A 25,601-nucleotide genomic window follows, 5' to 3' on the forward strand; every position below is an offset into this window, starting at 1 on the left:
AGTATTTCCGTTTTATCAAACGTCGGCAGCATAAGTGCATAACTGTACTTGAGACCCAATTCGGCATCATGCTGCTAAGGGAACTCACTTCAAGTCTTCAAATGGTGACTCAGACCTGTTTTCATCTTTTTGTGTGTCCTAAGACGCGTTTTTAATTCAGAAAAAAAAAATACTAGTATTTGTTGGAAAAGAGAAGGCCGATAATTAACTGCAACCAACCGTTGGAAAAGAAAAACGATCAGAAACGCAGAAGTTAATAAATGAAAAAAAAAGAGAGAAAATAAGAGAATACAGTATGAGGAGATGCACATGGGTGTCTGCAATAAAAAAGAAAAAGAAATTTTGTTTGAAAGTGTCACAGGCACACTCTCTCGAACCACATTTTAACAACACTCCAAACACTCTTCTTCTGCTTTGTACTCTTCAGTACCATTACTCTTTCCAAAGTCCGTGATTTACGCTCTTCGATGACACCTCTCAACAGAGAGAGAGAAGACATGTGTGCATTTTTTTCTTCTGCCATTCAATTTTGGGAGTTTGATAACTGTATTTCTATTATATTAAAAATTGAGCACTACTGACTGTATATAGTAGTTAAAGCAAACATTACTTTTGATTAGAAGAATCTTTTATTCCATATTATTTTTCTTCTTTGGGAAAAATCGGATTTAGGAGAATATTTTTTTCCAAATTTTCTATTTTTGTGCAACACACTAGGTCGATCAAGCATTCAAGCTAATTCCATTACCGTTAAAGATATTTGCAATATCAAAGCACAAACGAACTGGTCGAGGAGCTATATCAAATCCCACCGTCCCCGTCAGCTCCTTGCAATCCCAATTCGGCGGCCAGTTACATTTCATGTCTACTTCATTTACGAAATCCTCGTAATTCAGATACTCAAGATGGAATCGATATATATATATCAGCATATATAATTACTTTATAAATCTTGAAATGATTCAGTTTAGCATAAAGATGTAGAAGATAACTATTCTCATTATCTTTCGAGATGAAAATAACGGAATTAGAAGGGTTGTTATCACTTATAGCGTATAAAGTATTGAGTTTAGAAAAAAATATACTGTATATATTAGTGACTGTTTTTGCTTGCCGATAATTTTTGGTCAAGTAGTCACATACGTGTTTGAGAAGTGAATATTAAAAATTTAAAACTAAAAGAGGGAATAGGAAAGAAACAGGATATAATATTTATGATGTATCTTGGTAAGGACCAGGAGATCAGAAGGGGCCACAATGTCACAGAGAGGACCAACAACGAAATTAAATCCTCAGCTGGCCTTTACCATTTTGGCTCCCACCTTCTCCTTCCACACACATAAGCACATGTCTTCGTCTCTCTCTCTCTCTCTCTCTCTCTCTCTCTCTCTCTCTCTCTCTCTCTCTCTCTCTCTCTCTCTCTCTCTACCCACACATATATGTAGAAACACATATAGACGTACAAAATCTTTATTTATAAATATATAGTCCTCAACTCCTCAATATCCACCCACCTCCTTCTCCATAACTCTCTCCCTCTCTCTCCAAACACAACCAAAAGCTTTCATCTCTCAAGAAACCAAAACAAATGGCTATAATAAAGAAAACGTCAAAACTCACACAAACAGCAATGCTGAAGCAGATTCTGAAGAGATGCTCAAGCTTAGGGAAGAAGAACGGAGGAGGGTACGATGAAGACTGCCTTCCACTCGATGTACCAAAGGGTCATTTCCCTGTCTATGTCGGAGAGAACAGAAGCAGATACATTGTCCCAATCTCCTTTTTGACTCATCCTGAGTTCCAATCTCTCTTACGACGAGCCGAGGAAGAATTTGGGTTCGATCACGACATGGGTCTCACCATTCCATGTGATGAACTCGCGTTTCAAACCCTAACCTCCATGATCCGATGATATTTTAAGTTACATCATTTGAAGAATAAGCAGAAGAAGATGGTTAAAAAGAAGAAGAAAAAGCGCATCTCTTCTCTTTTCTGAGTAATTTTTTTTTTCCTCTATTTTAAAACCCATCTAGGGTTTTTTTTACGAGTTAATTGACTCGTCTAACAAGAGAGAGAAACCCATATGAGATATAGATTCTATGGGGTTAGATCTGTAAAGAAAAGTTTGTAATGTTTTCCTCACAGATCTTGATTCTGTGAGAGAAGTTATTCAATGCAAGAAAAAAGTATTCCTCCATTTGTTTCTAATAATTTCTATTGATTCTTGTGCAATGTTTTTTGTCATTTACCTCCTACAAAAATTAGGTATTTTGAGAGACATGTTAAGCACTAAAAAAAGGTAATTAACTTGGGACTGTTTGTTCAAAAGAAAAAAAAAAACTTTGGACTTAACTTGCTTGTAAAACCTAATCAATAAATTTAATTTAAGACTAAATTTCTCTGTAATAGCTAAATCATTAGTGTTCTTAAAGAAGGAAGATTTTATGTCAAATCATATCAATGGTTACATAACCTTTTGAGAGTGCATGCTTGAACATGGGTATGTCAGAGAATGTGGGGTACTTTATATCTCGTACGGAACCAGATAAGGCGTTTTCTACATTCGTTTGGAGAAAAATGGTTACTAAGATAAGATTCATTTGTTCGGAACGTTCGGCATATTCTTGTCACCGTTCGTTCATGTTTAACGGGTGCTTGGGACGAAAATTAGGCCACCAAATCACCAATATTTTAAAAGAAGTTTTAATATGTGCAGGGGGCCTAAGCGCTAATTCAATAGTATTTTTATTCGAGAAGAAACTTGCACATATAGTCACAGTAACTATATAACAACTACTGTCTCACCAATATTATTTATTACTATTCACTACTTTGACTGCATAATGCATGTTTTATAGTAGTAGTACTTTAATTCATACTGACCGCACTAATCACCTAACAGTAAATATATAAGTACTAGTTTCTCACCATTAATATATAGTAGATTATTTCTTAATACTTTGATTGTAAATTGTAATGCATGTTTCGGCATCTGCAATTTTCCTTTCAGCTTATTTAATATCAACTGTACATGCACTGTTTATTTTAACGTGACATTAATTTGGGATTTTTCGAATTTTTAATAACTATGCTCTCTTACCACAGTATACAAGTACAATTTGTAAACTGTAACTAAATTATCAATCACCAATTAATACTTAATCAGAATGCTAGTCTCTACTAAAGCTTCTTTGGGATACATTTTTTATACCAAAACTCTAACTAATTTTGTTGTTATATATTACCATATGTACTAGTGAAAGCTGATTCATTACTCAACCAAAAAAGCGCTGACTTCTTTTTATCAACTAGATATATAAAAGCTACAGATTTGAAACATGAAATCCATTTTTTGAAATATCTACTTATTAATAATATAATATTCATATAAGCATTATAATAGTACTATAAAGGAAAGAAGACATAAGATAATTACCCATTTATATAAAACATACAACGGTATAAAGCAAAGAAAATGACTCATGCATGGTGGTAATGGAAGTTGTTGTATATCAAAAGAAGACTTTACAAATAATATTGAGCTGTTGCCAAATATTGCGTCTCTTAATCATTCCTTAGAGTCAGCATTATATATGTATAGATGTATATACATGAACTGCATGCGCAATCAAACGTTTCATTCTTCTACGGCTTTTCTCTGTTCCGTACAATTATTTAAAGCTGTAATCAAAACATTTATCTAATTGATCGGGAAAAAGGTTAGGCCTCCCCATGCCCCCAAATATTAAATCGTTATAACGACTGTACAATTCTTTGTTTGGATCTCTGTTGAATAGTCGTTAATTTCGAATTTTGATGCACGATTTATCACGCATTTCAAGCTCCGTTGGTTTTAACAACTTAATTAATGCACAAATACGCTGATTAATTTAATACAGTATAAAATTTAAGAACAACAAACAAGATTCTAAAACCAAGGTTTAGTCGTTTCTACGTAAATGGAGTTGTCTTGTAAATTTAAACCAAAATTATTATTTTCCAAGCGTATAGTAAATCAATTAATTTGCTAATCGATCGATATAGTGTTATACTTCTTTAAGTCCATTAGAAAACTCGATACGTGAATTACTCGATGACTACATTCATTTTAGAAAGATTAGTCGGATAATAAAAACCGAGATCATGTTTTGTTTTTTTGTTTTAAAAAAGAAAAAACTTATTATACGTACACTCCATATTGAAAATACTTTCACAAAACGATAGCAATGCAAACATAATAAGAGTTTATTTTTAAGGTTTAGATTACATTAATTAGTTGCAAGTTGTAATTAACAAAGCAACAAATGTAATCTGTTAATTAATAATTTAGCAGACACTATGATCTCTCGTAAGCACTTTTCCAAAAGTAAAAGCATGATAATTTTTTAGAAGGATTGTGACGACACATACTAAGCAACGAACGACTTACAGCAAATAGTGTCTTACTTTTAGTAGGTTACGAAACGTCGGAGTTCAACTTGTTCAGGAAATAGTAACTCCCTTAATGTAACTATCGACTTTTAATTCGGTTTGGGTTTATTGATTAGAAGAGTTAGGTCCATACAGTAACCTTAATTGTCGGTTCAACTTGTTAGGTCTCCACTATTTTTTATTTAATTGATGCAGGTTCTAAATATTAATCTCCGATGTTTAGATTTTCATTTTTGTCTGGCCTTGACCGATTTCTAGGATTTGGGAAAAAAATCAGGATCTGGTTTAATCGGATCCATATTTTACGAATCTTGGCAGGACCAGAACAGTTCTACGTACTCATAAACCCTCGAAAAATGATTTATTCGTATGATCGTTAACTAAAGTCTAATAATGATAAAACAGTCAATACTAAAATCATTTTGTTAGTGCTTTGATGAATACTCACGCAAAAGCAAATATGATTTACCAAGATTTTCTTGTCTAGTAAAAGCACAATATCAATCTGTCAACTATTTTTGATGAATATTATTTGGTTAATATCTATGATTACTCGGAGATTCAAACACTCTTTTCTAATGAAACAAAAAGGTCATTATGAAGAAACAGTCTTTAAAGAAATCGCTTTTAGATCATTGAAAATGTTAAAACTTCACAAAATAATGAGCTTATATATGCAAAGAAAAATGTTACAACTTCTTGGGGATATGCCGGGAGATCATGGGATTCAGTCCGGCTACTTGCCCTAAATCATTTGTATTAACCATAATCAATATTAGTAAACATAAACACATATCATCGATCGTCACAAAAAAAGGATGCATGTTTCAATCCACAACGACAAACTTATTCGATATGATCTTTATACGTAGATATATATTTTAGAATGTGATATATATTAGAATGTTGGGACCAAAGATGTATATATATATATATATATATATGGTATTGTGTAAATATTTTCTTAATTAGATCCTACTAAAGCCATATATGTATGTTTATTTACTTAGAAGGTGGGGAAAATCCAAGTGGGAAGATTATCTAACTGTTAAATCAGGCGTATAATTTAGGTGGGATGATTTGGTGGAGGTACCACGTACACCGTACCAATGAAATTAGATAACGTTGGTTTCATTGTTTGGTCAATTAAGTTTGAGAGAGAGAGAGAGAGAGAGACTCTCAAATCTTAATATATGTGGAAAATAATCTAGAGACCTCCCTTTTCACAAGTAAAAGTACATTCAGAATCTTACATAAATTATTATTGATATTCTAAAACTTAAATGACCAAAGATATCACTTTATTTTATTTATTATTTTTACAACATTACACTAGTATATTTATACATTATTTATGGTATGTTTGATAATTTCATTAAAAAATTGCATAGAAATCTACAAAACATGAATTTATATAAGAAATGGAAAAAGTTGAAGACATTTGTTTGTGTGTATTGCCATTTGCCAGTATGATGTTAATAAAAAAAAAATCGATTTCCTCATATACTCAACAAATATCACGATATCTTAGCATATATGTCATACGTTGTATCAATAACTTATCATGTGGTAGATATAATAATACCATTGTTTGTATTCAATGATTTTTTTTTTGTGTAACTTGATTTTGTCTTTAATTTCTAAGATTACTTACTTTGTTACTCTCGTATCAATTCGGATGTTTACTGTTTTGTTCAAATCTGTAATGTTACTCTACGATAATTCTGAAATTTTTTGTATAATCATATAGTAGCCGTAACTTGCAAAATTATATTACGTTCATAATCATTTTAACCGAATAATTCGGCAACAAGAACTACATATATTATGGACGAACCGTTTTTTTTAAACCAATAAGAAAATAAAAACATAGCAATAGAAATTTTATTATTATTATTATTATTCCTCAGTTATAAAATCCAGAAAGCTGAATATACAATTTTTGAAAATAGCCAAAAGATAAATACAAAAAATAATAATCTCATGACCAAAATCAAAAATCAAAAATAATAAAAAAAAAAACTGAGGGCTCCTCTCTCCAAAAAAAAAAAAAACTTCAACAATCTTCATTCAAATCTGGGATGACGAGGACGACGACACTGGCGATAACCAAAAAAAACAATCAAGCCCTAATGTTTTGCCATCTCCTTTCCCAAAACAAAAGTAAAAAAAAAAAAAAAAAAAAAACTCTAAATTAGAGATTAAACAAAAAAAAATTTAAATCTCTAACCAAAGCATCATCATAGATTTTCAAATAATTAGCACACAGATTTTTCAGCAATATTCCCAGGAAGCAACGGCCGAGATTCAACGCTCTTAGCTAATCCGACGTGACTACATCTCCGGAGATCCTCTAACGTCGCCGGACTGAGAATACCACCACATCCACCAGATGACTCAGAACGAATCACAGTCTCGATTATATCCTCGAACAAGGACTCATCGCAAGGTATAGCCAACGGACCAACGTTGGAGAATCCGTACTCTTCCTCAGCCTCAGCTAGGAGACGTCTGAAGATGAGATGGTTGAGATGCTTGGCGCGAACGACGTATCTCCGATGATTATCGCCGACGGTTACAGCAACGTGACCAGGAGGTACATCGGAAACAGGAGGATCGTTGTTATTGTTGTTGGATGATCCGATGTGAGCTTTCTTCTGCCATTGTTTAAGCATTTGACGGATCCGTACTACGCTACCGATCTTATTGTTCTTCCCCATTAGATTGAGATTGATTCCTGTGGCTGCTACTTTTTTTTTTTTTTTTTTTTCGTTTGGCTCCTCCACCACCCAGAAAAAAAATGAAGGAAACACAACAAAAAAATGCTGGAGAGAATGAAGAAGAATAAAAAAAAAAAAAGGGTTAGAGAGAAAACATAATTTTTGGGGTTAGGCGTTGCTTTTCTCCAAATTTTGGTATTAATACGGCAAGCAAGGGAATATTGAGGGGAGCGTTGTGGTATTTAAAGGGGTTAAAAGTAATGATGATGATGCTACATAGGTTTTTGATTTATCATTATGCCCCTTAAAACATTTGCTATATTACGAAATTACTCTTTACCTATTTATGGTTTCTTTTAATTAAATTGTTCTTATCTTTGTTTATCTTCTTGTTAAAAAAAAATCAAAAAAAAAATAAAAAAACCCAGTACAGTGAACTATATTAATATTCTTTACCAATTCTTATAGTCAACAACAGCAATTCAAAATAGGTTTGTGTGTGTGTGTGTTTCTTTTTGGGTAAGGGTATTAAATTGATGCAGATAACAAAATAAAGTTTTTGATAAAAATTACTCATTAAATTTTTGATTCTGTTTTGTACTGAGTTAAGAATTTTCTCCTTTTTTTTTTTTTTTTTTTTTTTTTGACAACAAAACAAAAAAATGCAGTAAGATCTTCTTCTGTTTTTATAATCTCTCTAAGTATCTTTTGTTTTGAGTTGCTTAAAATTAGAAGAAAAAAAAAATTACAGAAAAACAAAAAAAAATTGAAAGATAAAAGGCTATTTGTTTCACGACCCTTAAAGCCCATATGGCTTTTTGATTTGGGGAGCTAGATGAGTTGCAGTTGTTTGCGCCCAAAGCTTATCCTTCTCTCCTCTATCCTCTTCTTCTCCCTCGCTTCCGCTTAAAGTTTCTTCAAACCCTCTTACCCCTTTGGCGGCAGACAACGACGACTACGACGAGAAGCCTCGGGAGGAGTGTGGAGTTGTCGGAATCTACGGCGACTCTGAAGCTTCACGTCTCTGTTACTTAGCTCTCCACGCGCTTCAGCATCGTGGTCAAGAAGGTGCTGGTATTGTTACCGTTAGCAAAGACAAGGTTCTTCAGACCATTACTGGTGTTGGTCTTGTCTCCGAGGTTTTCAGCGAGTCCAAACTCGACCAGTTACCAGGGGACATCGCCATCGGTCATGTCAGGTACTCCACCGCTGGCTCTTCCATGCTCAAGAACGTTCAGCCTTTCGTCGCTGGTTATCGATTTGGCTCTGTTGGTGTTGCTCACAATGGCAATCTTGTGAATTACACTAAATTGAGAGCTGATTTAGAAGAGAACGGTTCCATTTTCAATACTAGCTCTGATACTGAGGTTGTGCTTCATTTGATTGCTATTTCCAAAGCTAGACCCTTTTTCATGAGAATTGTTGATGCTTGTGAGAAGCTTCAAGGTGCGTATTCTATGGTCTTTGTTACCGAGGATAAGCTTGTTGCTGTTCGTGACCCTCATGGGTTTAGGCCTTTAGTTATGGGTAGGAGAAGTAATGGAGCTGTTGTGTTTGCTTCCGAGACTTGTGCTCTTGATTTGATTGAAGCTACTTATGAGAGAGAGGTTTATCCTGGTGAGGTTCTGGTTGTCGACAAAGACGGTGTCAAGTGTCAGTGTCTGATGCCTCACCCTGAGCCTAAGCAATGCATTTTCGAACACATTTACTTCTCATTGCCTAATTCGATTGTCTTTGGCCGGTCTGTGTATGAGTCTAGGCATGTGTTTGGTGAGATACTAGCTACTGAGTCACCTGTTGATTGCGATGTGGTGATCGCTGTGCCTGACTCTGGCGTTGTGGCTGCTCTTGGTTACGCTGCTAAAGCTGGTGTAGCGTTTCAGCAAGGTTTGATTAGGTCTCATTACGTTGGAAGGACGTTCATTGAGCCGTCTCAGAAGATCAGAGACTTTGGTGTCAAGCTGAAGCTATCACCAGTGCGAGGAGTTTTAGAAGGGAAAAGAGTCGTTGTTGTTGATGATTCGATCGTTAGAGGAACAACTTCGTCCAAGATTGTGCGTTTACTGAGAGAAGCTGGCGCTAAAGAAGTTCACATGAGGATCGCGAGTCCTCCTATCATCGCATCTTGTTACTACGGAGTGGACACACCTAGCTCAAACGAGTTGATATCGAATAGGATGAGTGTTGATGAAATCAGGGATTACATAGGATGTGATTCCCTTGCGTTCTTGTCGTTTGAGACGTTGAAGAAACACTTGGGGGAAGATTCTAGAAGCTTCTGCTACGCGTGCTTTACCGGGGACTATCCGGTGAAGCCCACTGAGGATAAGGTGAAGCGAGGAGGAGATTTTATAGATGATGGTCTCGTCGGAGGAATCCACAACATTGAAGGAGGTTGGGTTCGGTAGTTAAAGCTGATGGGAGTTCTGATTCTGCAATTATGAACACAATTTTGGGTATTAATGGAGAGTTATATGATGACGAAAAAAATCAAATCTTGTTGAATTTTGTGATCCATTCGACCTTAATTTGTTGCCACATTTTACTATTTTATTCAGTCTTGGATGGATAAAAGTGTTGTTCTTGTCTGAATCTTTCTTTGTAACATTTTCTTTGTTTTCATTACTACAAGCAGAGACTCTGAAATCGAAAACATGAGAGAGACCTCTGTATACTAAAAGAATTGATTCGGTTATCGATTTGGTTTTTTTCGTTTTAATTATCAACTCGGATCGGTTTCGTGGATTCAGCTCTTCCACGTCACCGCCAATTGTGTGTAACTTACAACTATACCCTCATCATATGCATCTCTATGACTCTACTGGATAATTTGGTCTTGTTTCGTTGCTTCCTCAAAACCTTATTCAAATCCGAGAACATAGAACAGAAGAGATTTAAGGATCCATTGTGATGATGGCTAACTTGCTTCACACCAATCAATCTCACTTCTTATTCTTCAATCATCATCCGCCAATCTCCACCGTTCATTCAAAGTCGCAGTCTTTTCACTTCCCGCAATCAATGGCTCCGGTTAACAACCTCCGTACGAATCTCTCCGTTCGCCGGAGTGTACGGTGTATGGCGAACCCGAGGCGAGTGAAGATGGTGGCTAAGCAGATAATGAGGGAACTTTCCGATATGCTTCTCACTGACACGGTTTTACAGCACGCCGTGTTGCCTGAAGCTGCACTTGGAGCTGACCGCTACCTCTCTTCTCTTACCACTATCAGTGATGTTGAGGTCTCTAATGATTTGCAGGTGAGAAACCCTAGTTGTAATTTCCTGTGTATGTTATGTATTCATGTGGGTGGAGTATAAATTTTGCATCTTTAGAAACCTTTGAAACCAAAATTGTATGCCCTTAAACTTGATTAAAGATTGGTGATGATGATAAGACTTTGTTGTTGTAAGTTTTGCCTTTTTGTGTGTGTTGATTTGAGAGGTTTATTTATAGAGATGTTACAAACTGAAAAAAATGGTTTCTTTTGGGGTTATAGGTGGTCAAAGTATATGTATCCGTGTTTGGTGATGATAGAGGGAAAGATGTTGCAATTGCGGGGTTGAAATCAAAAGCTAAGTACGTTAGGAGTGAGCTTGGGAAACGAATGAAGTTGAGATTGACGCCTGAGGTCAGATTTATTGAGGATGAATCCATGGAAAGAGGAAGCAGGGTAAGGCTTCTCATATATCTTTTCACGAAAAAACAAACTATATTAAAGTATTTTATGCATACTTTTGTCCGATGATTCATGTGCGTTTTATTCTTATCACCAAGTTTGTTGTTGTCAGACTCTGATGTAGAGATTGTTTTCAGGTTATTGCAATACTGGACAAAATAAAAGCTGAGAAAGGAAGCGGTGATGGTGGAAACGAACCATCTGATTCAGCAGAGGATAATCAAGACTGGGAAGTGGATGACCCTGACGAAGACATAATCTATGTAAAGTAATGGGTCTGAAGCAGTTTAAGCACCAAGCACGAGTGGCATATTATCACTCAAAAATATAATGCTCCATGGTAAGTCATCTTATTATGTTCTCAACTCATCTAGGAGCTAAAGCTTGTTAGGTGGTGTAGGAGAGATCATTCATCTTAGTATACTACCCTTAACATTCATTGTTTCATTCCCTTGAACAAAAGATGAGCTAGAAGATAGCCTGTGCATGCCAGTCTTGTAGAGTGTAGACAGAAAGCATTGCTGATGAAAAAGTATCTGATAGAAACAAGCGTTAATGAATCAAGTCCTGACTCTTAAGAGAATCATTTTCCATGTTTTGTGTGAAGTTTTTGGAACGAGGCGGAATGGAGAACGGAGAAGATGAATACAGATGACAGTTACTTCTTATAAAACTCATTATGAAGCCTGAAAGCTTCTTTGGTCCGTTACTCAAGATACCTCCAACAAAATGTCATTTTGGATTAGTCAGTGTAACGGTGTAGGCATAATAAGCTTCTTGTTTCTGTAACTCGTTGTGTAATGAAAGTATGTGAGAATTTTGAAATACATACCACAATGATGTGAGAAAGTAATTGAACAAAACAAACAAAGAGTTCTAAAGTAACTAAAAAAGTTAATAAAATAGTTGACATGTGTTATTAAGGAATAAGAACACATTGGGCTCAGTTTGATTTAAGCTAGGCAGGCCCATGCCCAAAATGACGTGGTCGTTTTCTCTCCCACTCATATAAAAGAAACAAACAAAAATAAATTAAACAGCGATATCCTAATCTCTCTCTTTCTCTCCCGATTGATTTCAGATTTCATATTTGAGATTGATTCCAAAATACAAAACTTGTCGACCATGTCTACGTTCAGCGGCGATGAAACAGCTCCCTTCTTCGGCTTCCTCGGCGCTGCAGCCGCACTCGTCTTCTCCTGTAATCTATCTTTTTTTTTTTTTTTTTTTTCCATTCCTTTTGATTTGTTTCTTTGTTCGTGATCGTGTTCCCATTTTCTAGGAGAAAAAATATCTGAGATTTGTAAAATTGTATTGCGCAATAGCTTTGAAACGATCGCTTGTCTTATTTTGATTGATTGAAATTACAATATTAGTATTTTTTTTAAGGCTTGTTCTGCTGCTGCAAAAATAAAGAATTTGTGATCTATTAGACATGATTGGAGTGATCGTGTGGGATCCAATAATGTTAAAAATACTTGAATTGCAATTAGGTATGGGAGCAGCTTACGGAACCGCCAAAAGTGGAGTTGGTGTGGCGTCAATGGGAGTTATGAGACCCGAGTTAGTGATGAAATCAATAGTACCGGTAGTTATGGCTGGTGTGTTGGGTATATATGGGTTGATCATAGCTGTTATCATCAGCACAGGGATTAACCCAAAGGCTAAATCTTACTACCTCTTTGATGGTTACGCACATCTCTCGTCTGGTCTTGCTTGTGGTCTTGCTGGTCTTTCCGCTGGAATGGCCATTGGTATTGTTGGTGATGCTGGTGTCAGGGCAAATGCTCAGCAGCCTAAGCTCTTCGTAGGGATGATTCTTATCCTTATCTTCGCTGAAGCGCTCGCTCTTTACGGGCTTATTTTAGGAATCATCCTCTCCTCACGAGCTGGCCAGTCTAGAGCTGAATGAGCATGAGCAAGTAACCCCCCCCCCCCCCCCACCCCACCCCACCCCACATGAACCTTTACTTCTGTGTGCATTTTGTTTTATACTGATATTAGTATATATCATGGGGAAACCAAAATTTTACATGATTCTTGGAACTGTTGTTTCGGAAGCAAAACCGCATAAAATTTCGTGACCATAAATTTTCTTTAATGGTTGATTTATTTTTGAGAGTGTTAACTGTAGACTAGTCTGGAAACAATTTAATATCAACGTCATTTTCTGCGAATCCCAAAACAAAACGATTTGTTTTTTTTTATTTATATATATATGTAAACTAGAGATTTTGGATCAAGGATTAGAGTGACGGTGCCCCGAAAGAAAATTATGTGTTTAACAGTTTCACAATCGTCATTAAGAATGAAATTGTTAGAGAGATCCGGATTAACGAATACAATTCGACCACCATTTTTATTTAAATTTTATTTTGCTTTAAGATTTTTTTTTTTCTTTTCTCAATTTTACCTTTTCAGTTAGGGCCACATCCAATTGATATCAATCTGTAAAGGTGCTAATCAATCAAATGAATATCTAACCTTTTTTGAGACAGTCCTAAACTAAGAAACCAAACAGTTTTGTTTTTCTTACTATGCAATACAAGATTGAGATGAAGTTCAAACCTTCGTAATATAGACACCACCGTCCACTATTTTACATTACTAAAAAGTTTGTCCTAACGACTCGGTATTTAAAGTTTTAAGATCAATATGTGCCTGTGCCAGTGCCAGTGCCAATGTCACAACGAGTGCGCGACACTATCTATGCTTTAATTAAGGGATGATAACACTAGACGATTTACAATAAGTATTTATTTTCGAGAAATTACACTCTGGTTCATGTGTAAACTGTCTAGGAGAGAGAGACGATAATATCCAGCTGGATCATGAGATACATCATTAACTTCAGTGATATGGAAGATCTTACCCGTTCTAGAATTTTGCAACAGTTAGCTTTCATACTTACTAGGTGATATTTTGTTAATTACTTTTTTTTTTTGTAATTTGTATTTTTATAATATAGCTTTTTATTTTAATTTATTTTTTGTGTTTATGTTTATTTGTATATTTGGGGTTATACAGTAAATTGGAAATCCTAATAGAGTAAATAGTTTGTAAAATGTAGCTTTTCACGGAAACAGACACACCACAATATTGGATAATAGTTTTGTAAGAGAATAGACACTCCACAATATCGGATAGTAGTTTTGTAAGAGGATAGACATACCGCAATATCCGATAGTAATTTTGTAAGATGGTGAGTTTTTCTTTATTTTGGTTTGTTGTCAAAAGAGGAGAAATTGCTTGTTAAATTTTAGTGTGAGATATTTCAATGGTTATGAAATCATTGTATTTATAGTAAGATTAAGTATATTTAGGTTATCATTTAGAAGTTAATATTTGATATATTAAATATTAACAAAATTGCAAAAAACCAATTTAATTTATAGTTTGATAAAAATACCTGTTTTAACGGGTTTAACTCAAACTTTTTTTAGATTTTAAAAATTTTAAGAGTAAAAAATATTAATATTACTAAAATATTTTATACACTTAAATATATTATAATATTTTAAACTTTCGACGGAGTTCAAATATTTATAATAATTTAAACATTCTATAAAAATTTAAATATTTATAATCTCTTAAACTTTTTTAAAAAACGTAAATATATTATAATATGTTTACTTTTTAAAAGTTTAAATATGCTCAAATATAGAACCAAATTAAACTGTTAAATTTGGATACCTGATAAATCAAGCTTCCTGCTTATTTGTACTCAAAACATATTAGTCATATATTTATAGTAATTATGAACCATATTCCAAAATATTTAGTCGATGTGGGATATACAGTACACATTTTCTGTAAATTAGTTTACAACTTTACATATATATAATTTCTGCGTTTTTTATTCTTTCCATATATACTAATCATAATTAATTACTATAATTTCGTTAAGGAAATATTGAAAAATCTAAACTAAATGATGATTTGTTTTTTATTTAATTGTATTAAGTTGATTTTTTGTTTCCGTAAATATCTCATAATATAAAAGCAAATCAAATAAGTTTACATATATATACAATTTTTTATTTAATCTATTGATTATTTTGGAAGCAACAAAGTCATAATCCATAAGTATTAAAGATTTCTCATTATTATTTATATTCGTAATAATTATAGGGATTAAGTATGGTAGTAGTTAATATTTGATATTACTGAATCCATTAAATACCCGGATACCAGTTTCCTTATTTATAAGGATTATACCTCTGTTTGGCGATATGAATAATTATTCTTGAACTAAATAATATACAAGATCCAAATATTATAATCCGCGACATAAAGGATTACAAACGGATCTGCGAGTTTTATTTCTTCTATTACGGGTTAATGAGGATCCGCGCCCCGACCCGGTCGTAATTAAGTGGGCAATTAAGGAGTATAATGGTCATTTATTGAAATCGAAACTAAATGGTAATTTAATTAAATTAAGTGATTCTCTAATTATTTTTAATGAAAAATGTACCAAAACAAAGTCATAGTCCAATTTGAGTTTAGTAGATACTTTTGCTTTAATAGTATAGATTAACTTTTGTGTCGACATTTAATATATAAATATATACAGTTTACACATATATTAGTTTATAAACGTGCTTAATTGTTTCTATGGACATAAACAACCACTACAGCTGTCCATATTGTAAGGGATTGTTTTTCTTGTTTTTTACGTCAATCACAAATTTGCTGTTATTTTTTTTTTTTAATTTGCTGTTATTTCACTTTCATGAAATCTTTATAAACACATATGTAATGTCTTCCCTGCCGTATATTTCGAACAAACAACAACAATAAGATACCGAATGCGCATTACGTACATAATCGCCAAAATCACCTACGAAAATTTCATTTATAATTGGATAATTTCTTTGTAGGTTTGATTGTTGCTGAACAATTTAAAAAAATAATAAGAAGTTATCGTTTAGAAAATGAACAATTCACTAGTTCTTAATAAAATTTTAACATCAGTTTGTATTGTGACATGGTTTGATTGTTGGATGTGTCCATCTCTTTTTTTGCCAACCGATGGTTATCTTTTTTTTTTTTGACAGACCCCAACCCGATAGTTATCAACTTACCGTTAAGTTGTCGATAAATTAAACGACAGATATTAGTTTGGAATCCGTTGTTATACTTTACTTACTAACATAGTAAACTGATTCAACGAAATTAGCAACACCACCTAGCTATATGAGTAGTGATAACACAAGTAAGAGAAAGAAAAACTCAATTATGAGCCATTCCAAGATATCAATCAATTATTCAACCGCTTCCCCGCCCAAATCCTAATAATTGAAAAGATTTAACAAGTCAGAATCAACCATATGAAACTTATGTGTGGTGTTGTCCTTGTTCTTGTCCCATCCTCTCTTTACTCACAACCCATTTTGTCCACGACGTTGTTCAAGACGCGGCGAAACCTAATCCCTAAAACATTAAAGTCTCAAATAATAAAGGACAACCACGCACTGGCTTTCATTTATTGTGTCGAATTACTATAGATTGAAAGGAACTTGTACCACACCATTCATCATTCTGCATAAAACGAATATGCTACAAATATCATATTATTCTTTTAAAAGAAAAAACTTTATTTTTCCTTTCTTAAACGCATATACATGTGTATGTGAAAATTACATTTAGAGATTTGAGGCCATAGTCATATTTATAACCATAATTAACACTGAGCAAACGATCCAAGGCAAATGTAACGTTGTTTGGTTTTTGACATGGCAAAATTGTTTCATGAGTGTATCAATTTAAATGATTATAACATTCCGAAAAATGGACAGTTGTTTACATATATGGTAAAGAAAATACTCCATATTACAAATAGAAAAAAGTTAGTAATTTTAACTAACCGCGTTGAATACGGCACGTTGTTAGAATATCAAAGTCGTTGCATAGCCTTAATTTGACCATCACAACCACATGACAGATAATGAATTCTCCAAATCACACGCCATGTAATTAATAAGAGCGTCATGTAATAACGAGCTATACGTTTATATAGTACGTTGGCCGATGAGATTAGGGTTTACGATGGCAATTAAGACTATATATTAATATAGCTAGTGGTACCATGCACTATGGCTCAATACGATCATTAATATTGAGGAATTGCGAATAATTATTTTTGTCTATATCTTTTGAAGGAAAAGAGGAATAGAATAGTGTGAAAGATGAAATTGAAAGAGCACTATTTACGATAGCCAATAGACGGACCATAGTGTTCGTGTGCCGTCCGCGTTCAAACAACGTCCGTTTACCGCCGTCAACGCGTTTTCCTTTCCATATTCTATTGCATATTCATTCCACTTCTTTTGATATTCCACTTTGTTATTGTTATTACTTGTTAGTATTTACTAAGTTTAATCGATTTGTTTATTTTTCTCTTTGCTAGTACAACAGTGTCAACTGTCAAGTAGTACACAATTTGTTTGTCCACAAGTATATTACAATCAAGTGTCGTATCTTCTTTTTTTTTTTTCGTCAGTGTCGTATCTTCTCACCAACTCAATTTATTATGAATTGTGTCTACATAGCTAGCTCAATGCATCAAGCTTCTGTTCGAAACTATTCAACTCATAATTGTGCTATAATATTATTCAGAAATATAAAAAAAATTACCCTTTTTGAATCGGGTTTGAGAAATCGACCAGATACACGATGTTAATCTCTGAAAAGACTACATATATATATGCAGAAACAAAAACATGCTGTGAAATAGAGAGCGAGAGAGAGAGGTCACGAAATTTAGTTAATTACATGCTTCCAAAATCCAACAAAACTATGGCCCTCTTCGTAAATCCTTTTCGCATTTAAATATGATAACACCCAAGGAAAAACAAGAACAAACCGATATACTGTACGTGGCAAAATCTTGATCCGTTGGACCGGCAAAAAAAATTCATCATACATACGTACAACATCTCCACGCTTGGGATATCCTTACGGATCCGACGATAGTATCGCGTCACTCGATATTATAACACTCGCGCGTGTAAGGGTGAGCGGCGCCATCTAACATTTTAAATGTTGTGACCTAAAAAGGGCAAAAGAAGAAGCAGAGACGAAACATCATATAAACTCACAACCGCTCGCCCCCACGTAAGACCGCCACGCGGCGCCTCGTAGCCGAGTGTTCGTGACCGAAAAGCAGAATCTTATTCTTTATTTAAACCAGACAGCATCGACAAGATTATATCACTATATTAATGTTTCTTCTTCTTTTTTCCTCTCCCTATATTACCTTTTTACATTACTTTATCAGCAACAAAAGAACACTTTTACTACTGTTAACATGGAAATTTGTCGTCAGGGTAAAAACAAAAGAAAAATGATAAATGGAAATTGCTCTTAAAAACCCACTGTTATTAGAGACAAAAACTAAGACATTGTATAATACTCTTTATTTTTTGATAAAGAGACATTGTCTAAGGTTAAATGGTCCAGTAAGCACATGTACCAAATGACGCAATTATTGGTCATGTGCCACCGCAGACATAGTCTAAGGTTCACCAATGGTTCATCCATCTAAAGCAAGTTGGAAACATAGGTTCCTTTTAGTCTTTTAGATATTTAAAACTTCGAATACAGTTTTTTTTTTTTTTTTTTTTTTTTTTTCTTTTTTGCTGTCGTGGTCTGAAAAAGAAAGATGTCAAAAACATAACAGTACTACAGAAAAAAAAAGTTAAATAATGTTAGTTAGACTAGCCAGAACATGAGTTACACGAGTTTTTCAGTAGTTCTCAATGTAGGGAAGATAGCAGATTTGAATTAACTAAAGATTATAAATTAAAATAGAATTACGAATACTTCAAAAGAATTCTCACTTCCGTCGTTGTCCAGTAAATATCTAAAGATTTTTTTTTTTGTAGATTCATCTTATTATTTTCGATAAGTTCTCCCAAAACTAAATAAAAGTCCTTCTAACTTATTATAACAAGATAAATACTTTTTGAAAAAATCATTCTTACTTTTTTACTTGAAGTTAGTATTATTCGACATTATCATGAATTCTACATTCTAATGTGTGTCATGGATAAATTCCAAGTAAGTTTCATACAAAAACTTAACTATAAGGAATATTCTCAAATCGATTCCTAACATTATTACAAGAAACCCAAGAGCGTTTTTAAAAAAAAAACAATTAATTCAAAATATTCAAAATAAAAAAATATCTTAGGAAATTAAGTGGAGCCAAGGTACATAATATGAAGAAAAAAAAAATGTGGACCAATAGAGACTGCACTTATTTGTTTTTGAACACATCACATATAATGCATTCCTATTATATATACGAACGGTAGATAATGCATTCACTAACTTAATCTAATCTGAGGGTAATCAAAACATCATGTGGTTAATAATAAGTTAAACAACACATATATTTCCCTGATATGATTTAAAAAAAAAATAGTAAAAAGAAAATGATGTTGAAGAAAAAAGGAAAAGTAGAAAACGTAATCGTAAATGGGCCCACGAGGCCCAAATCAAACTTGCCTCAGTCACAACCTGCTCACGTTGCTTCCTCCTTCCTTTGCTTGCTCTCTCTCTCTCTCTCTCTCTCTCTCCCTCTCCCTCCTTCCTATATAAGCATGTGCCAATTGCCTTCATCAAACTCACGCCTTCTCTCTTCTTCTTCATTCCCGTCTTCTCCGCTTTAGGTTTCCGTCTCTGTTTCTCTCTTTGCATTTTCCCGAGAAAAACTTCACATTCTCGCTTTTTTTTTTTCTCTCTTTCTTTTTCTTCATCACCCTTTTAAACAAATCCCACCTCTTGCATGGTTGGTGAATAACAAATTTGTTTTGTTGAGTTCAGATTCGTTGAAAAGTCCTTTTTTTTTGTTCTGAAAACTGTTCATCGTGGAGATTCTCGGATCGGGTAGAGCTGCTAGAGGTGGATTTCACGGCGGGGATAGATTCATCTTCTGCCTTCTCTTGAGGGGGTAGCCGAGGCTCCGGCCTCGGCGGTTTTTAAACCCCTACCTTCACAAAATCTGGGAAATTAAAAGATTAAAAACAAAAAAAAAAGTTTCGATTTTTTTGTTTTCCTCTGTTTCTCGAAAAAAGTTTTTGTTTTGTTCGAGAATTTCTTGTAAAGTGAGATTGTGATCGTTTGTTTTTGTTGCTGAGAAGAGAGGGTTGAAGAAGAAGAAGATATAAAAAGATGCCTGCTTTAGCTTGTTTTGTTCCTCCAGGCTACGCTTTATCCAATACCACCGCCGCTGATGTCTTTATTCCGGCGTCTTCACCAACTTCCGCCACCGCCGCCGCTTCCGTTGTTGACAGCTCCTGTCGCTGGTCTTCCTCTCTCTCGTCGTCTCTTTACCGAATCGATGGATGGGGAGCTCCTTATTTCGTCGCTAATTCGTCTGGTAACATCTCTGTTCGTCCTCACGGCTCTGAGACTTTGCCTCACCAAGACGTCGATTTGCTCAAGATCGTTAAGAAGGTGACGGATCCGAAATCCTCCGGTGGTTTGGGGTTGCAGCTCCCGCTTATCGTTCGTTTCCCTGATGTTTTGAAGAACAGGCTCGAGTGTCTTCAATCTGCGTTTGATTTCGCGATTCAGAGCCAAGGGTATGGTTCTCATTACCAAGGTGTTTTTCCTGTGAAATGTAACCAAGATCGATTCGTTGTTGAGGATATTGTCAAGTTTGGATCTTCGTTTCGGTTTGGTTTGGAAGCTGGCTCTAAACCTGAGATCCTTCTCGCTATGAGCTGCTTGTGTAAAGGTAACCCTGATGCCTTTCTTGTGTGTAATGGTTTCAAAGACGCTGAGTATGTATCCTTGGCCCTGCTTGGGAGAAAACTTGCGTTGAACACTGTGATTGTGCTTGAGCAAGAAGAAGAGCTTGATTTGATTATTGAGCTTAGCCAGAAGATGAATGTGAGGCCTGTTATTGGGTTGAGGGCTAAGCTGAGGACTAAACACTCGGGGCATTTTGGATCAACTTCAGGTGAAAAGGGCAAGTTTGGATTGACCACTACTCAGATTGTTCGTGTGGTGAGGAAGCTGAGCGAATCTGGTATGCTTGATTGTCTACAGCTTCTGCATTTTCACATTGGGTCACAGATTCCATCGACTTCGTTGCTCTCTGATGGTGTTGCCGAAGCTGCTCAGCTTTACTGTGAACTTGTGCGTCTTGGTGCACATATGAAAGTTTTCGATATCGGTGGTGGTTTGGGGATTGACTACGACGGGTCTAAATCTGGAGACTCGGATCTCTCTGTCGCTTATACTCTCGAGGAGTATGCTGAAGCTGTTGTAGCTTCTGTTCGCTTTGTGTGTGACAGGAGATCTGTGAAACATCCGGTGATATGCAGTGAAAGCGGTAGAGCAATAGTCTCTCATCACTCTGTGTTGATCTTTGAAGCTGTTTCGGTAGCTAAACCAACGGTTCATCATCAAGCGACTCCTAACGATATTCAGTTCCTGCTCGAAGGTGATGAGGAAGCTCGTGCCAACTACGAGGATCTTTATGCTGCTGTGATGCGTGGAGACCGTGAAAGCTGCCTCCTTTATGTCGATCAGTTGAAGCAGAGGTGTGTTGAAGGTTTCAAAGAAGGTGTTTTGAGCATCGAGCAGTTAGCTTCTGTTGATGGGTTATGCGAGTGGGTGTTGAAGGCTATAGGCGCATCTGATCCGGTTCATACTTACAATATCAATCTATCAGTCTTCACTTCGATTCCTGATCTCTGGGGGATTGATCAGCTGTTTCCTATTGTTCCTATCCATAAGCTCGATCAAAGGCCCGGGGCTCGTGGGATCTTCTCGGATTTAACTTGTGACAGCGATGGGAAGATCAACAAGTTCATAGGCGGGGAAACCAGCTTACCATTGCATGAGCTTGACAGCAATGGTAGTGGAGGAAGGTACTTTTTGGGTATGTTCCTTGGAGGGGCTTACGAGGAGGCGCTAGGTGGACTTCACAATCTGTTTGGTGGGCCAAGTGTTGTCCGGGTCTCGCAGAGTGATGGACCACACAGCTTTGCAGTGACCCGAGCCGTGCCTGGTCAGTCCTCAGCAGATGTTCTCCGAGTAATGCAGTATGAGCCTGAGCTAATGTTTCAGACCTTAAAGCACCGAGCAGAGGAAATGATGCATACCAAAAGCAGTAGCGATGAAGAAGAAGAAGAAGAAGAAGAAGAAGATACTGAGTTCAACAATGTCGCGGCTTGTCTCGATCGTTCGTTCCACAACATGCCGTATCTTGCAACTGAGCAGGCATCGCCAAGTAACTCTCTTTCAGCTGCGATCAATAACCTCGGGTTTTACTACTGCGACGAAGACAGCTTCGATTACCTCTCTGTGTGAGGGAAGGTGGTCGTAGTGTGGTTTGTTGTTGCATTTATTTACTTTCAATAAATTGACTATTAAATAATAAAATGATGAGATCCATGATCCATCGTTGTTTAAGGTTTTAATTAAAGGATCCGAATGATGTGAGCCTTTTGTTGTAATTCCGATCCTTTTTATCTTATTTTACTGAATAGAAAAGACCATTTTATGGACAACTTGAGTCTTTTGGCTGCCATTAACCCATTAGACGACTTTTTCACTATGTTCAAAACGATGAATTATGAACAAGTTCAAAACCTAATTATATATAAAAGTTTCTCTAGTTAGACGGCATTGTGGGGGCCTGGGGGGATGCGGTCATGAACAGATGAGTATGACAACACACACGAGTTCCACATGGACATGAGAGATTCTGACATATATGTGTATTATGGACTGACATGTTTTATCTTTTGCCTTGTATTTAATACTGGACTTTGGGAAGCGGTTAAGTGATGATTGATACTGTGGCTCATGATTGTGTTTTTTTCCTAATCGAATAGTACTAGTTCTCTCTCTTTTTAAGTCACGGCTTGTTGGAATATATTTCCTTTCACGTGGAGCTAGTTTTGGACCCATTCTTGACAAAGGAAAAAAAATGCATATTCCAGATAATGTGTTGTTTCCATTATAGTTGTCCGGTTGTTGGCGATCATGCAAAAAAAATAAAATAAATAAATAAATAAGAAAGAAAGAAAGGAAAGGATAAAAATTGAAAGGTGAAAAGTTTGACGAAGATGATTAGAGTATATATAGATAGTTCCGGTCATCAATTTGTAGATGATCGTGTCACTTTGTGGTGTGTTTGTTGAAACATAAGTATGTATTTTTTAACCTAGAAAGAAATTTATCATTCTTTCCTAAAGATGATAGTATTCCTCGAAATCTAAAACGTCAGAGCTTAACAGAATTTCTTTGAACAAAAAAAAAAAAAACCAAAATTTTAAAGAAACAACAGATTCAATCTTGTTTCTTTCACCGTGGGATTGAAGGATAGCAAATTCAAAATGGGGCTAAAGGTTGGTAGAATCTAGTCCTATAACATCTTCGCTTTGAATTCAGCAATTTGGATTTGGAATCGGCATATTTGTTGACAACTTGATCCCATTTACTTTTATCGACCAATGGTCCTTACCAAGATGCCATGTGATGCGTGACGACATCAATTTGCTGATATTGGTCCCCGATAAGTAAGATAAATGATTCCAAACAACCCAAAGTTTCCAATCTGCGGTTCAAATTTAATCTCCAATAGATTTGGAGTGTGTTTGTTTATACGCTGCACTTCTACACAAATGAACGGTGAAAAGGTTGATTAAAAAATAAACAATGAGGCATTCAGGCATGGCAGCCGAAGTAAAAAAAAAAACACACAGACTGTAACGAGTAAGTGGACCTTGTTCGGTTTTGAGCCCATCTCATTTCCAAACATTACTTCAGAAAAAACAATCTTGGGTGTTGAAAAACCGATAGATCTTAGTTATACTATTCACTGTCGGGTATTCGACATGCATCAAGGTAAGAAAAAGAACACACTTTTGATGTTTTAGTGACAAGTTTTCATGGTCGGAACATTCCATGATTCAAGCGCAGCTGGAAGTGTTTTATGTGAAGAAATATAAACCAAGTTGAAACAGGATTCTCTTACTGGAACAAAACATTCTTAAAAAACAACAATCGGTCCATCAAAGGTTTCAACCTTGAAAGTAGTTATTTTATCTGCTGAACCATAGCCACTGGATGCTTCAAATCTGCAATAGATAACAAACACCATTGAAACACAACGTCTAAGTGGTTCCACTGCGACATTTTGATATATCGAGGGACATTTACTAGAATAAAGATAAACGCATTTGGTATGATCCTCTGAACTTACTTTATTGATGGGTATGAAAACATGGAAGCTAGGTTTATGGGTTGTCTTCTAGACCATAGTTGTACACAATCTCAATCTGCATCAGTCACACACACACAAACACAAAAAGAGGATCAGCACTTGCGAAGAAGAAAGTGAGATCATTACAAAGGACGTGATAGAATGTTGTTTAGAACGAAAAATTACCCCAGCAGGCGGAGTCGGGTTTCTACAGAACTTTGAGCCACCAGGAGCCCATGGAACTACAACAGAAATTATGGGTCATTTGGAGGTTTGGACCGCTAAATAAAGTTCTCTCATGTGAGAAAGAGCTAATAAACACTTGTTCCTAACATCAAGAACAATTCATTTATGGGTAAAGGTGCTTACCGATATAAGGATCAGGGTGCCGCCATTTGTTGTATTCTGATTCACCATGAGCGATCAGTTTGTCGATTCTGTCAATGTCCTCCTAGAAGCACCCCAATAGAAGAATCATAGCAAGAGACACACAATGAGAGACAAAGATGAGAAACGCAAATGTACACCAACGTTGTCATTGTGTCAACAGTTGTAAGAATACCCTCAATCTATATTGGCTCCTATATGATTCTCAACTCCAGTTTTGCACTATTTACTTAATCTCAACAAAACATACATTACATAGAATGCATCGAAACATAAAATCATAATCTAATGGATTAGGAAGCAAGAGTTCCCTATTGTAATGATCATGAGTGGATGGATATACAAACTCGAACACAAAATCACATTATAAGATGAGTCCTTATTATTTTCGATTCTCTAATCTCCTAGCCATTTGCAGCAGTATAAAACATCTGTGAAACAAGCATTCACACATTCACTTATTTGATAGTATCAAAGAAAACAACTAAGCCGGAGAAAATGTAGCAGACTCCACACATTAAAAAAAAAAAAAAAAAAAGATCCTTAATTTATCATCCGAACACACTTACATAGGCTATGTTCATATCTCTAAAGTCAAATCAAATGAAAGGTGAAGAGAACAAACCACATCTTGGTTGGCATTGAACTTCTCACGCAGATCAGAAGCCTACAAAAGGAATCAATTGAAATCAGAACCTAAAAATGCGAGATCGACGAAACAACAAACAAGGAAAAACAAAAGTCCAAGCTTGAATCGGGAGATCTGAGAGGAAAGACTTACATCCCTGTAGAAGATATGGCGATGAACAGCCCAATTGAGAGTATCTTTAAGAGCACGGCGATACAGGATTCGAACCCTCTCCTTCTGTGCCGCTCGCCGCGCAAAGTACGCCGCCGTCGAAACTCCGCTCATTGTTTTTCTTTTTTTTTATCTGATTCCGATTGATTTCGAGTCTCTCTCTTTACACTCTTCCCCTTCCTCTATCTGATTTCCCCTTTTTCCAACAAAGCCAAACCTTCTGCATCAGTCAGAGGGAAAGAGAAGAAATATATATTTATTGGGCCTGTGATTGGGCCCATACATGGAATGGGTTCACGAAACATGAAATAGATGCTGGTTAAATTAGTCGAACCAAAATCAAAAAAAGAGAAGAA

The 25,601-nt window shown here is 35.5% G+C and overlaps 7 protein-coding genes and 1 long non-coding RNA gene across 10 annotated transcripts; 5 read left to right on the forward strand and 3 right to left on the reverse strand.

Moving 5' to 3' along the window:
* The first annotated feature begins 1,474 nt into the window (after positions 1 to 1,474).
* LOC104716656 (auxin-responsive protein SAUR50) lies at positions 1,475 to 2,197 on the forward strand. Its single transcript, XM_010434075.3, has one exon. The coding sequence runs from the start codon at positions 1,589 to 1,591 to the stop codon at positions 1,910 to 1,912; it is 324 nt and encodes a 107-aa protein (XP_010432377.1). The 5' UTR covers positions 1,475 to 1,588; the 3' UTR covers positions 1,913 to 2,197.
* A 2,845-nt stretch (positions 2,198 to 5,042) lies between these two features.
* On the reverse strand, positions 5,043 to 5,592 carry LOC147935751 (uncharacterized). 2 transcript variants are annotated; one of them, XR_015568910.1, is made up of 2 exons: positions 5,478 to 5,592; positions 5,043 to 5,176 (listed from the first exon to the last, which is right to left on the reverse strand). It is a non-coding gene; the product is annotated as an uncharacterized LOC147935751 (long non-coding RNA). The 2 variants fall into 2 exon arrangements; XR_015568911.1 differs by having other exon boundaries at positions 5,438 to 5,576.
* A 711-nt stretch (positions 5,593 to 6,303) lies between these two features.
* Positions 6,304 to 7,491, reverse strand: LOC104716657 (protein SMALL AUXIN UP-REGULATED RNA 8). Its single transcript, XM_087470002.1, has one exon. The coding sequence runs from the start codon at positions 7,149 to 7,151 to the stop codon at positions 6,690 to 6,692; it is 462 nt and encodes a 153-aa protein (XP_087326128.1). The 5' UTR covers positions 7,152 to 7,491; the 3' UTR covers positions 6,304 to 6,689.
* A 491-nt stretch (positions 7,492 to 7,982) lies between these two features.
* Positions 7,983 to 9,846, forward strand: LOC104721317 (amidophosphoribosyltransferase 2, chloroplastic). The gene has a single exon (XM_010439267.3). The coding sequence runs from the start codon at positions 8,372 to 8,374 to the stop codon at positions 9,557 to 9,559; it is 1,188 nt and encodes a 395-aa protein (XP_010437569.2). The 5' UTR covers positions 7,983 to 8,371; the 3' UTR covers positions 9,560 to 9,846.
* A 67-nt stretch (positions 9,847 to 9,913) lies between these two features.
* Positions 9,914 to 11,699, forward strand: LOC104716659 (putative ribosome-binding factor A, chloroplastic). Of its 2 annotated transcripts, none has more exons than XM_010434078.2 (4): positions 9,914 to 10,409; positions 10,649 to 10,822; positions 10,966 to 11,168; positions 11,436 to 11,699. In XM_010434078.2, the coding sequence occupies exons 1-3, from the start codon at positions 10,062 to 10,064 to the stop codon at positions 11,098 to 11,100; spliced, it is 657 nt and encodes a 218-aa protein (XP_010432380.2). In that variant the 5' UTR covers positions 9,914 to 10,061; the 3' UTR covers positions 11,101 to 11,168; positions 11,436 to 11,699. The 2 variants fall into 2 exon arrangements, with proteins under 2 accessions (XP_010432380.2, XP_087326129.1); XM_087470003.1 differs by having other exon boundaries at positions 9,964 to 10,409; positions 11,292 to 11,699.
* Positions 11,700 to 11,868: 169 nt separating this feature from the next.
* On the forward strand, positions 11,869 to 12,956 carry LOC104716661 (V-type proton ATPase subunit c1). Its single transcript, XM_010434079.3, has 2 exons — positions 11,869 to 12,029; positions 12,322 to 12,956. The coding sequence occupies exons 1-2, from the start codon at positions 11,954 to 11,956 to the stop codon at positions 12,738 to 12,740; spliced, it is 495 nt and encodes a 164-aa protein (XP_010432381.1). The 5' UTR covers positions 11,869 to 11,953; the 3' UTR covers positions 12,741 to 12,956.
* A 6,282-nt stretch (positions 12,957 to 19,238) lies between these two features.
* Positions 19,239 to 22,359, forward strand: LOC104716662 (arginine decarboxylase 2). Its single transcript, XM_010434080.3, has one exon. It carries the CDS (start codon positions 20,009 to 20,011, stop codon positions 22,157 to 22,159), a length of 2,151 nt encoding a protein of 716 aa, XP_010432382.1. The 5' UTR covers positions 19,239 to 20,008; the 3' UTR covers positions 22,160 to 22,359.
* A 1,280-nt stretch (positions 22,360 to 23,639) lies between these two features.
* On the reverse strand, positions 23,640 to 25,485 carry LOC104716663 (NADH dehydrogenase [ubiquinone] 1 beta subcomplex subunit 9). The gene is made up of 6 exons (XM_010434081.3): positions 25,228 to 25,485; positions 25,072 to 25,113; positions 24,429 to 24,510; positions 24,246 to 24,301; positions 24,060 to 24,135; positions 23,640 to 23,934 (listed from the first exon to the last, which is right to left on the reverse strand). Exons 1-5 carry the CDS (start codon positions 25,357 to 25,359, stop codon positions 24,094 to 24,096), a joined length of 354 nt encoding a protein of 117 aa, XP_010432383.1. The 5' UTR covers positions 25,360 to 25,485; the 3' UTR covers positions 23,640 to 23,934; positions 24,060 to 24,093.
* Between the last annotated feature and the right edge of the window lie 116 nt (positions 25,486 to 25,601).

Source organism: Camelina sativa, chromosome 10, assembly GCF_030686135.1.
Source record: "Camelina sativa cultivar CO46 ecotype springtype chromosome 10, ASM3068613v1".
NCBI lineage: Eukaryota > Viridiplantae > Streptophyta > Magnoliopsida > Brassicales > Brassicaceae > Camelina > Camelina sativa.

Coding starts and splice junctions, on each gene's coding strand:
- LOC104716656 (XM_010434075.3), top strand. CDS start 1,589: ATGGCTATAATAAAGAAAACGTCAAAACTCACACAAACAGCAATGCTG.
- LOC104716657 (XM_087470002.1), bottom strand. CDS start 7,151: ATGGGGAAGAACAATAAGATCGGTAGCGTAGTACGGATCCGTCAAATG.
- LOC104721317 (XM_010439267.3), top strand. CDS start 8,372: ATGCTCAAGAACGTTCAGCCTTTCGTCGCTGGTTATCGATTTGGCTCT.
- LOC104716659 (XM_010434078.2), top strand. CDS start 10,062: ATGATGGCTAACTTGCTTCACACCAATCAATCTCACTTCTTATTCTTC. Junction 10,410..10,648: donor AGGTCTCTAATGATTTGCAG/GTGAGAAACCCT, acceptor TTGGGGTTATAG/GTGGTCAAAGTATATGTATC. Junction 10,823..10,965: donor CCATGGAAAGAGGAAGCAGG/GTAAGGCTTCTC, acceptor GATTGTTTTCAG/GTTATTGCAATACTGGACAA.
- LOC104716661 (XM_010434079.3), top strand. CDS start 11,954: ATGTCTACGTTCAGCGGCGATGAAACAGCTCCCTTCTTCGGCTTCCTC. Junction 12,030..12,321: donor AGCCGCACTCGTCTTCTCCT/GTAATCTATCTT, acceptor AATTGCAATTAG/GTATGGGAGCAGCTTACGGA.
- LOC104716662 (XM_010434080.3), top strand. CDS start 20,009: ATGCCTGCTTTAGCTTGTTTTGTTCCTCCAGGCTACGCTTTATCCAAT.
- LOC104716663 (XM_010434081.3), bottom strand. CDS start 25,359: ATGAGCGGAGTTTCGACGGCGGCGTACTTTGCGCGGCGAGCGGCACAG. Junction 24,511..25,071: donor TCAATGCCAACCAAGATGTG/GTTTGTTCTCTT, acceptor GGGTGCTTCTAG/GAGGACATTGACAGAATCGA. Junction 24,136..24,245: donor ACCCGACTCCGCCTGCTGGG/GTAATTTTTCGT, acceptor TGACTGATGCAG/ATTGAGATTGTGTACAACTA.